Consider the following 12,443-nt stretch of genomic DNA (forward strand, 5'->3'; position numbering starts at 1 on the left):
TAATTTTTCCCAGAGGTGTCAAGTGTCTGATAGCTGTGTAAGTCATTCAATTAATTCATGGAGTCATGCAAGCTGTCCTGGGTGCTTAGTATATGAGTATCAGGCATGGGGCTACCCTCTTGTGACACAAAGATGAATACAATAAAACCTGTGCTCATGAGTGCTCACAATTTCCCATGAAAAACATATAAATAAGCAGTAGTTAATATTGATAGCTTCCTAATGACTATGATGTCAGAGAAATAATGAGCATGTTAACACCTTTCATGATAAAAAAAAGTTCTGATTTTACAATGTATAGAGTGAGAATATAATTAGTGAGGTTACACATTCCAACACTGGCACACTTACTGGATTTACAGGCCAGTAAATACAGACACACACTTGTGCACAGAGGCCACTTTTCAGGAAGAGGTAACTCACTCACAGCTCAGCTCTGGAGTGTGACAGAGGATGCCGAAAAGGACCAGTGTTCATCCAGTATCCCTGTCAGTTTCTTCTGCATCATATTGACAGATGCCTGTATAACCTCTTGCAGAGCAATTAGAATAAAAGTGACCAGAAGCCATTCATACTAAGTGTAAAAGGATTTTAGAGCAGACTTTATATTGTCGCTTCTGGTTGGTTTCTTTTTCCTGATAAATACTTCCTCCAATAGTGTTTATGCTTGCAGTTATTGATGCTAGCTTATTGCAAACAGTCATTCTTTGTGTGGAGAAATTGGAGTGCACTGTGTAGATGATATATGTTGCCTCAGATCAGGGGAGGTCTATAAATTCCCTGTCTTCTGATGCTGACCAGCAATGCACCAGCCACTGGACACCAGGACTTGGTAGACTTTGTTACTGCTCTCACAGAAAAGATCGAAGGGATCAAGGAGTGAAAAAATTGGCATGATTTTTATGAAGGAGTAAGTGGCACTTTCCAAGCAACTGTAGTTAGTGTGAGAAATATGAGGGAGAAATGTGATATTTTCTCATGTTGGGGATGTTATCCAATGGCTTCCACGCACAGGGAAGTCTCCAAAGATATGCTTTTCAGGTCTGCATTTCTGCAGGACAAAACTCAAACACCTCATTATCAGTGTTCTGTCAGGGGCTCTTGGCATTGTCTAAGTTCATAATCTACAAAACAGGAGATAAAAGGCTTACTGGAAAATTACATTTAACAGAGAGCTGAGTGGAAACACTTACCTCTTCCTATGACTTCATTGAAATGCACAATGAGGCTACTGGGCCCAATCACTACATGCTGAACTGCTTGGACCAGCTCTGGATTTAGAGCGCTGAGGTCAATGTGAACAGTGTTTTGTAGTAATGGGCTGGATATGTCAGAGTCCCCACTAGTTAGGATGGGGGACAGGTCTGTCAGGGGGTAGTGCGCTTGTCTGCAGGCTCCATTCTGAGCGGAGTTGGGAAACTGGTCTGCAAGACAAAGCACATAGACACAGCAGTGAAACCTCACTTCGCCGCAGCATCAGTAAGAAATGGCTGCATGCAGAGAGACTGCGAACACCCTTTACAGAGGAGTGGTTTGAGAAACATGGTAACGAATTGGGAAAAAGGCACATATACATAGATATTTATATAGAAAAACATTTTACAAAGTGCTTAGAATTGTTCTTTTACATAGGCAGTGTTAACTAGGAAAGCTTGTTTGTCCTCTTGGTTTCCTTGGGTATTTTTCTTTTGACTAATAACAAAAAGCCATGCTTGAAGATCATTTCAAAATGTATTCCACCCTTAAAAATCAGAAGCAGTAGGGACAGGTGATGGATTCTATGGGGAAGAGTCAATTTTCCTCAAGGGTGAAGGCCCCCCCATGAACCTTGCTTGCTTGAGTATATGGCCCCATACCCAGGAGTATGTAGGCAGCACATATTGAACTATATTAGTTATTAAAAAGAGAGAAGAGAACATGAAGAGTCGGGGAATAGGGAGTCAGGGGGAGAAGTGAGGGTGAAATGATCAAAATATATTGTATGAAATTCTCCAAGAACTAAAGAAAATATGATATTAAAAAGAAAAAGAACCAGAGGAAATCGGTTGAGCAATTGCCCAGTCCTGCAGAAAGAAAATGAAAAAGATGCCCTTTGAGATGACCGCATATATGGAGCGACTAGTATTATGGAAACCTACATGAATTCCTGGACAAGGAACTATGTGTGGGAAAATACATACAATCAGTACAAGTACAATATCCCTTTCAAAAATGCTTGGGACCAGAAGTTGTTCAGTTGTTGATTTTCCTCAGATTTTGAGATACAGGCATAGACTTTACTGGTTAATCATCCCTGATTAATCTGAAATCTGAAATGGAAACTATAAAACTTTTAAACCTGATACTTCAGAGTATCGTAAACCTGAAGGGCTGGAGAGATGGCTCAGTAGGTAGGAGCTCTTGCTTTACAAGCAGGAGGACCTGAGTTCAAACATCCCCGTTCCCACATAAACAAAAAACCGCATTGGGGAGCCAAGGCAGATGGATCCCAAGATCTTCCAGCCAGCCTAGCAAAAAAGGTGAACTTCAGGCTCAGTGACAGACCCAGTCCTAAGGGAATAAGGCCAAGAGTGATAGAGAAGGCACATGACATCATGCTCTAGCCTCCACAGGTGGGCACATGGACATGTATCCCCAAACTCATGTGTCACCAACACACACACACACACACACACACACACACACACACAATCATAGAGTTTTAAATTATTTTATTAATTTTGATTTCAAAATTTTGAGTTATGGTTGTTCAACATGTACCTATAATTACGTATCGTTGGAAATACGGAATGCTACATTCTCAGAACCGAGAGCCTTGCACAGTAGTGCTAAGTTCTCCACAATGTGGTAGTGGCCATAGAGTGTTATGGCTACTAAGAGCAGGCGGTTTGGATCTGTGCTAGTGTGCCTATCATTCTACCCTTGAAGGCATTTGAGCATGGCTGTTTCCCATTAGCCCATCTTTACAACCAAAGCACGGTAAGAACTTTAGGTGAGATTTCTTTTGAGAAAAAGTGGCTCTTTCATGCCAAGGTTAAGGGGCTGTGGCACTGAGTGCTTTTAATCCCAAATTAGGCAAAGAAGTTGCTTGTGACTTTGTCCTTCCCACTGAAAAACATCACCAACATCAAGGGTGGGAAACCGGGATCACAGCAACTTACTGGCAGGGTGCATGGGCTTGTGCTCGTGTGAGCGTGTGTGAGCGTGTGTGAGCGTGTGTGTGTGTGTGTGTGTGTGTGTGTGTGTGTGTGTGTGTGTGTGTGTGAGAGAGAGAGAGAGAGAGAGAGAGAGAGAGAGTTAGGTGAGCAGCCTCCAATCCTATCATCACATAGTATTGTTTGCTTGCAAATAAACAAGCGAATCAGAACCTAAGAAAGCTGATGACGTCATGACTATTTCTAACACCACTTATGCATGTTTAGTGTTTTCCACAGTAGATCTTTTGGTTAATAATACTTACTTAGCCAGACAGTAAGTCTCAAAAATGCCTCCAGAAAAGTTTTGGAGGGGCCTTTATAGTCATAATAATCAGTAGCTCAAACCAAACAAATGTGACCACAAAGGAAGGCTCTAGAACATAAAAAAGGCCCTCAAAAGCTGGGTGAGTAAAGAAAAAAGGAAGACTCCATCTCCTGGCTGCTCCTCTAATAGCAAGGAGTCAGGATCTCCAAACTTTGCTCAGCGGATCACAGATGCAAATGGGGGTTTCTAATCCAGCTCCTCCATCCTCACTTTCCAAACCTTTGCACCTGGAGAGGGCCAGGGAACAAAGGTCCTCCTGACGGGAAATCCCACCGAGCCTTTGTCAAGTTCAAATACACAGAGAAGCCAATTTAGAGCATCCATATGTAATCCTGCTGAAATGTCACAGAGACTTCTGGGTCTCCGTGGGAAGAGCTGTCCTCACCAGCTACAGAAAGAAAATTCTGCAGTTGCTGTTGGACAGGTTTGGGTGCTCAGTCCCTCGTTCTTCCCTTTGGGTGGCCCTCTTTTGCCCATTTTAACTTTTCCTGTCTCCAAGAAGCAGGTTCAAAGCAAGTAGGCGGGTGAAGCTCATTTTCTTAGCCATGGCGACAAATGTTTGGCAAGTGAGGAATGTAAAAGATTAAGAAATTTTATATATACTACACGATGCACACACAGCAATGATAATAATGATAATAATAATGATGATTTTCAAAGTGAGAAAGCAAGGTGGCTCAGGAGGTAAATATAATTGCTTATAAGCCTAGTGAGCTAAGTTTGATACCTGGAACCCATGTAAAGGTGGAAGGAGAGAACCGACCTCACAGAACTTTCCTCTGACCATACACATTCAGTTACACACACACACACACACACACACACACACACACGCACACACACACACTTTAAAGATGAAGAAAGCTGTATGTGTGTGCTTGTGTGTGTGTGTATACATTGTGCATGTGTGTGGAGGTCAACGCTGGGTGTCTCCCTCAATCACTTTCTACCTTATTCCCCCCCCCCCCAACTGCTCGGCCAATGGACTCTGAGGATCTGTGCCCGACACACCCAGGACATGTGCCTTTTATATGCTTCTGCTGATACAAACTCAGGAACTCGGGTCCTCTTTCTTGGGCTGTAAGCTTTTTATAGACAGTCATCCCCCCCACCCAGGAACACTTTTAAAAAAGCAATTTCTTGTAAACCTCAGTAATCCCAGGTTAGAGCTATTAAACATGGATATGAAAGACTAATTACATCTAAATTTTAAAAGCATGCACTAAGCTTGATTTGTCCACGTTCTTAAAGGATTGGATTTCTTTCTAACAGTGAATGGAGTCATTTGGCACATTCAATAATCTCCAGAGAACCAACCCAAGTCTCAGGAAGAGCAACAAGTGGTGAGAAACTTAACGTGCTGCCTGTCTCACTGCTGGTCTACTTGCTTGGATGAGCAGTTTCTACCTTCTCAGTATCCACAACTGTCTGTGACTCACTTTATTTGTCCAATGGGAAACGTTCAACAGGGAAATGCTTGTACTTGACTCATGTCCTGTAACTTCTAAAGATAATGGCCCTGATACAATATGGACATTTTGCTTTGTGCAAGACATGTTTAAATAAAACAATGTGAAATGCCCTGGCCAATCTGATCATTCTTAGGTCTGGTGTTTTGCAAAGCAGATGATGTTGATGAATAGCACAACTGGAGGTTTTTCTTGGATAAGACTCAAAATATATTCAGGTCATAGATGGTGGTAGGTAAAAGCCATGCTCATTGAGAATGCTTCATAAGGCTAGTAGTGGTATAACGCAAAAGTTTTCCCCAAAATATAGCATTTTAAGTTTATATTTAAATAAAAGTATTTTATAACTTTACTCTTCCTGAATGGTTAAAGAGAGTGTCTCAGTTTCTTAGCATTGCCGTGAGGTAAGTGACTTTGCTCAAATGATTCTAAAGTGGACCTTTCTGTGTGTGAGCAGAAAGCAAATGCTAACATTCCAATATGACACCCGCATGAGCTTGATTTTAAAGCGAAGGCCGTGCAGTTCTGCATCAATTAAGCATTCCTTTGGCATAGGTCAACAGTTTTCTTTTTCTACTTGTGTAAAAATATGAGGAAAAAAGCAAAAAGCAAGAACAATGGTACAGCCCACAGAGGTCTATGTAAAGATATTTCTCAGGATAGTAAACTGAATTATACCTTCTGGAAAAGTAGCTCTGTAGTCTACAGACTCATTTGAGACCATCTCTGTAGTTGGACTTACACTTCGGGCACTTACAAGCCTATCCAAATGAGGGGTGTGTACTCTTGCGTCATAGCGAACTAATTCACTGCCCAGATCTTAAAACAGAGAGAAAGAGAGAGCTTGTTAAAGACTTGGCTATCACAGGTCCCAGTGCCCAGAACTCGCAGGTTTGCTGAGTGCTTATTAGACAACTCATACGTCTCCATGACAATACTGAATGTAATCACTATACTCCTATGGTAGCTTCTTAGACAATAACCAAAAAATGCACCTTTAATATGCCTTCTCTTTCTCAGCCACAGGAAGAGCCCAAATAATAATAAAAGTACTACTGATATTGAGACCACACCGACAATCAATCCCGTGAAATTCTGATCTGGTTGAACGATCACTTTTCCAAGGACAGTTGAGGAGACTGCTTGCTTCCACTAGAAATAAATCAGAAGGGAAAAAGTCAGAATTTGGTCAAGATTGATATAAAATATACTATCTATGTGGAACCAAAGTTTCTCTGGGTCCCCTTTAGTATCTGTTGGCTACCATCCTAGAAGTTGCATTATGACTTTCGGAGTAAGAAATCTCTCAGTTCTGCCTCAGTGTTCAGGTAATTCAAAAATATTAACTAAAGCACATCTATGATACTTAGATAAACAATAATAGTCTTTGGTCTTGAGGAACTAAAGTATATGTGAAGGGAAGTGGCTAGATCAATTATTACAATGATGCCATAGAAGTATGAATAAATAAAAATTAATTATGCACCATTTGGGAGGGTGGAGTACATGGCAGAAAAGATTTCTCATAAGAAGAAAATCATATTCTAGCAGGATAATAAGGTCTCATATTATCTTCATTTCAGATACATAGAAGAAATCTTGTGGTTTCTTCCAGCTCCAACGCTTTGTGAGTTTTAAGATTGAAGGTCATTTTGAAATTTCTACTCTAGTTGCTACATCCAGTCTCAGATTTTGTAATTCTTTTGTGTATTTCCATTTCCTAACATTTTCAGAAGACTTCAGGAATTCTTTAAAGCTACTTTTTCTTGGGTAAGCAATATATGGTATACATGAACTAAGACATCAGTTAGCCATAAAATGCAACGGACCACAAAAAACTTGCCAAGTAAAATGAGCCAGATACCAAAAAACAAATACTGTCTGATTTGACTTCCATGAAATACCTAGGTCAGCAAATTCATAGAGAAAGAAAGTAGATTAGAGGTTGCAGGGGCTGCCGGAGAGGAGTGTGACGTGTTCTTGCTTATTGGTCACACAGCATCTGCTTGAGAAGGCTTTGGAATCACACAGCAATGATGTTTACACATATGATGAGTACAAGTCATGTCCCTGAACTGTACATTTAAAATCATCACACAGGCCAATTTTATGATATGTGTGTGTTAGCACTATGTAAAGAAATTAATGATTTCTGTAACATACCAAGCCTGTTGAGTTGTGTGTTTCAATTGGTAAATTGAGTGGTATGTAAGTTATATCACAATAGACTACTAAAAATAATACAGATGTATTCTTGTCCTGGGTTGTCTGGTTTAGCTGTGTACATGGAAGAAGGTAATGTGCAACAATTGAGTTTCCACTTTACTCTGCAAAGTGGATGTGTCCCCTTTTATTTATGGAGTCTATGCATTGTGTCCACTGAAGTGGGAAGACCTCTTGGCTTGGTGAAAAGTGGGAGAATGGACACTCTTGCCTTTGTCCTTGTTCCTTCTGAGAATGTCAGCACATTTTGGCAAGAGTGTAGGATGATGGAGAAGCAGTGTTGGTAAAATGACTTTTGAGACATATGCTTCTAACCCAGGGGAAAGAGACAGTGTGATTAAAAAAAAAAAAAAAACCCTCAACATCTCTCAGATCACAGCTAGGAACTGAGGCTGAGCTGATGAGCCAAAGCCAATACACAAATGAGCCTTAATGATTTATTTTAAGCCTACTGGTGACATAATTACACTGGGATCCTTATTTACATCACGGAAGGCATGCAGGAACCCCACCTCTATATTTAGCTCGCTGTTCAGTTTCAGCAGGTCATTGGGGACTGTACATAAAACGGCTTCAGAATGCCAGTGTATGTTCTCACAGCTCTTATTCCCAACCTTTAGCACTTCACCTTTAACTGCTTCAGGGTCAATACCATTTCCCTGGAAAGGAAAGAGAAAACAAAATGAAAAGGTCATTAACACTTCACAGGTCAGTAGGAATGCTGGCTGTTTTAGAAGGAACACAGGAATACAGCAAATGTAGACAATGTTTGCCAAGACATCTGATTTTTATGGCACTTATTTTCAGGGGAGTTGAGTTGGCTGAAAGGGCGCATGAGCATTTCAGGACACTAACCAGGCACGAGTGATAAGATGACCTTTTCCATCAGGGTGAATTTTAGAGAAAGGGAAAGGGAATCTTATGTCCTTATTTTGCAAACTGTCATGCATAATCATCTTATTACTGTCTTCAGGCAGAGTATGGGTGTTTCACAAAAAGAAAGCAGTTTTGAGTTTAGCAGTTAAGCCTGTGGAATTGCTTAACACTGCCTTTTGTAATGATTCACTTTTAGAATCACACGGAACACTTTCAAAAATCCCAATGCCAAGGTCTCGTCTCCAGAGAGCTAATGTAACTGCCTTGTCAATACATTCCTTGAGCTGAGCTGGGAAATTCCTTTTCATTCCTCTTGCCTGGTTGAGGCCTGTACATAAGTAAATTCATTTCAAAGACATTCCCGAAAGATGCTGTATGACCTTCGTTAGGACTTGAGAGCACAATTACATTATTTTGAACCACTATATAGTTACTTGAGGACTTTTAAACATTACCCAATTTGACATAGTTAACTTGAGTTAACATCAGGAATGTTTAAAACAACAACATTTTGTTCAAGAAACCAATCACTGGCCTAGGGAAAGAAGTGCAAACATGAATACAATTTTTCATATCAAGAGTTAATGAGTAGTTATTTATTAAGCAGGCTGTTACTTGGAGGAGAGAGCTATTAAAACCTATTCCTATTTTTCTTATGGACAAAGAACAGCTCCTCATAGAGACAGCCCTGCAACTTTGTTTTGCATACTACTGAGTGTGTCTGCAAACTGCTTTCCCTTACAATCATGGATTTCAAGATGGGTAGGTCAGGTATCATTCTAGAAAGAGGAATATCTGAAAGAGGTACTTCTTTACATTCTGAGAATCCATGGAAGAAATGAATGCAGGCAAACCCTACCCTTATCATATTTCCAGCGGCGGCAGGAGCAATCCATTGATCTAGGTCAGCCACACAGGGTAATTCAACAGAGATGCACATAAATCTCCTGGGTCACTTTGGGGCTTGAAATGACAACTTGTTGGTTAGGTCTAGGAAGGGCTCAGGCCCTTACTCACATATTGGAGGGAATTCAGGGAATGACAGAGGGAAGAGATTAAAGAGCTGGAGGGCTTGATTTATGGGAGAAGCGCTAACATGTGCCTTGCGTGCTGAGATAATAGCTAGGGGTGGGGGAAGGGAGGACCACAATGCATGACCCTCTCCAGGGCTCATTCTTTCAGGCTTAGGATCTCCTTGGATCTTAAAACAGAAGAATAAACAGCTGAAAGACTGAATCCTTCTTGATTCATAACCATCAAGGAACACATGATGAGCACTGACCTATAGAATACGTTTTGCATATGAAAACATTGCGTAGGAAACTGCTTTTAAAGTTGAAAACATAGATATGGCAAGAGCGATCACCGCAGCTGTGACAATATAAGAGGAACTGATATCAAAGCAGGAAGAATAAAAATAGATGCGGTTTAATTTTTGTATTTAAAGTAAATGTAGCTTTATTGAGCCGTGGAAAATATCTTAAAACTTTCATTATTGATACCAACTATTTATTAAGGAGAAGAATACGTGTGAAAAATCAGCTCAGTTCTGCAGGCATTGAAGTGACAAAATATGCATTTCTAAATAAAATGGCATCAGTTAGATGCTCCATCAGAGCTTCAATCCTTACACATAAAGTGCAACTCCAAAGACCAATGACCTCATTTCATCCTGTAAAGACTCTTGGTATTTTGTCATTGCTGATTTATACGAGGGGAGCTAAGCTTCAAGAAGGGACGAAGTCACGAAGCTGAGCAAATTCTATCTGATGCAAAATCTACTTACCACCCAATGAGTGTTAGAGCCAGGTCTAGTTACTGCAAATATGAAGATGGACAGGAGCTTCTGCCTGTCACTGTGATGTTAAAATGAAAGCCAATGCTATAGTAATATTCTATATGGTTATGGTAGTCATACCATACGTTGACTACCCCCGACCAACTATTTGAAAAAAGTTTCTTGTGACTGCTACTGGGGTTTGTATTTGTCTATGTTTTTTTTTTTTTTCTGAAGAGCATTGTAAGTTGCATTGTATATAGGAAGTTGCATAACTTCCTATATACAATATATGTATTCATATATAAAAAAATGAAAGCCAATGACTGCCCATATGTCCCCTTATTCCCTAGGTCTCCTCTCATAATGTATGTTCAGGACTCAGGTTTTGGGGTTGTCACTCACTCACAACTGTGACAGAACAGAGTAGAGAGAAGAAAAGGTGGGTAGGATTTAGGAAACAGTATCCTAATGGTAAAGATTCTGCAAGTGTTCGCAGCCAGGCAGCCACGGGACAGTTCACTAATGACAGCATGAGGTGCAGGCTGGTAGCTAGACGGAAGCTGGGCAGTGAGGGCCGTGGCAGCAGAAAACCAGAGACTTGGTGGTGTTTGTGGTGCCATTGCACTTCACTTAGAGAATATGGATCGTTCGGTATAGAATACAGGTCAAAGATCTGTCTCAGAAGACTTCAAATCAGCCCCACAGGACATCCAGAGAACCAAGGAAATAGCTTCTGGGGAATTTGAGAAAAGCAGGAGAGACCAAGATTCAACTAATTCCATCACTAGCTACTTGGGAGTCTTTTTCTTTTTCTTTTTTCTAGAGACCCTGACTGAGGCATTGTGTTAACGTAAGGACTGCATACGTGTCCTGGGCTGTATCTCTTTTTCCTTTACAAACTGCTCGCCAGTGTGTGCCGCTCAGGGGACTCTTCTTGAGAGTAAGATCGGGACACTGTCAACACAAGTACATCTGGATGCAGAGCCCAATGACCTGAAAAGAGGAGCCCTTCCATCCCGCCTGGAGGGGGACCTGACCTCACGGTAGTACAGCTGGGATCCGTCTGCAGTAAACTAGTGAGAGAAGAAAATAAGCCAACATTTAGCTGGCTCTGGGCACCAGGTTGATCGGGTTGGCCCAGAATGGTACTCCTTTCTATGTATTTTTAGTGCCCAGACAGTGATGTCTGGCTCGTTACCTGTGACCTCCATACTTGGTCTCATATTCACAGTATCACATATGAGTCTCTGAATCTTGCTGTGGCTCATCTTGAAATACTTCTTATGAGATTCCTGCCTTCCCCTCTGAACTGAGTTTTCAGAAATGACACCCACGTGGCTTACAACATGGCCTATAATTCTAGCTCCTCCCTCCCTCCCTTCCTCCCTCCCTGCTTTCCTCCCTCCCCCCTCCCTCCCTCCTTCCTTCTTTCCTTCTTGCTTCTTCTTCTTGGTTATGTGCATGTGTGTGTTTCTTGGTGTGGGCATTCTGAGTGCAGGTGTCAACATTGTCCAGGAGAGCAAATAGGATCCTCTGGAGCTAGAGTTCAGGTAATTTTGAGACCCTGGTGTGGGTGCTGGGAACCAATCCCTAACTCAGGTCTTCTACAAGAGCAGTCTTAACCACTGAACCACCTTTCCGGCCCACATTTCTTTTCTTTCTTTTTTTTTTTTTTAAAAAGATTTATTTATTTATTATGTATACAGTGTTCTATCTGCACATATCCCTGCAGGCCAGAAGAGGACACCAGATCTCATTACAGATGGTTGTGAGCTGCCATGTGGTTGCTGGGAATTGAACTCAGGACCCTTGGAAGAGCAAGCAGTGTTCTTAACCTCTGGGCCATCTCTCCAGCCCCACACTTCCTTCCTTTCCTTTCTTTCCTTCCTTCCTTCCTTCTTTCCTCTCTCCCTCTTTTTTCTTTCGTTTCTCTCTCTCTTTTCTTTCTTCTTTTTTCCTTCCTTTCTTTTTTCTCCTTTTTCTTTTTGTAGTGCTAATGACTGAGCCTAGGGTCTAGAGCATGCTAGCTAAGCACCCTACAATCAAGCCACGTTCTAGCACCGCAGCACTTTCACTAGTGGGAGACAAACACACTTTGCACTCATGTTTCCAATGGCAGTAAAATAAGTACAAGAAAGTCTCTTAACAAAAACGCTCTATTGGGTGTCCAAGAGAGGCAGAGGTTTCAAAGTGGTTGATTTTAGCAACTGATAAAGGATTAAACTGCTGCCACAGCAAACAGGGTCATAACCTTAGATTTCTGCTATACTTACAGAAAATGGAGTATGGGCAAAGAGTGCATCATGACACTGAACAGTGGACTGTGGAAAACTGAAACAATCACCTATACCCTAACCTGCCCTGTCACCACTGGAATACAGCTTCACGACATGGCAAGTGCTTTATGTAGTCAAGAAAAGGAAACGCTTTGTGCCCATCTCCGGGGACCTTCGGCCATGCTGGAAACACCACTAAGAGACTTATGATGATGTCGAGCCATGCTTTTCTTGGTCCAACAACTTCGTAAGGCATTGAATAACGGCTGTTTGATTTATAGAAAAAGGAGTTTTCTC

At 41.3% G+C, this 12,443-nt stretch overlaps 1 protein-coding gene across 5 annotated transcripts in view; it reads right to left on the reverse strand.

The window, feature by feature from the left end:
* Met (MET proto-oncogene, receptor tyrosine kinase) overlaps positions 1 to 12,443 on the reverse strand; it is a 110,352-nt gene that overhangs the window by 20,147 nt on the left and 77,762 nt on the right. For 4 of the 5 annotated variants that reach the window (XM_028871765.2, XM_028871767.2, XM_028871766.2 and 1 more), the window contains 4 exons: positions 7,727 to 7,873; positions 5,987 to 6,143; positions 5,670 to 5,810; positions 1,194 to 1,424 (listed from right to left, as the gene is read on the reverse strand). In XM_028871765.2, the coding sequence (XP_028727598.1) occupies positions 1,194 to 1,424; positions 5,670 to 5,810; positions 5,987 to 6,143; positions 7,727 to 7,873 (676 nt within the window). The remainder of the gene's footprint in view (positions 1 to 1,193; positions 1,425 to 5,669; positions 5,811 to 5,986; positions 6,144 to 7,726; positions 7,874 to 12,443) is intronic. The other variant, XM_037203504.1, reaches the window with a different exon arrangement.

This window comes from Peromyscus leucopus, chromosome 3 (assembly GCF_004664715.2).
Source record: "Peromyscus leucopus breed LL Stock chromosome 3, UCI_PerLeu_2.1, whole genome shotgun sequence".
Classification (NCBI taxonomy): Eukaryota; Metazoa; Chordata; class Mammalia; order Rodentia; family Cricetidae; genus Peromyscus; species Peromyscus leucopus.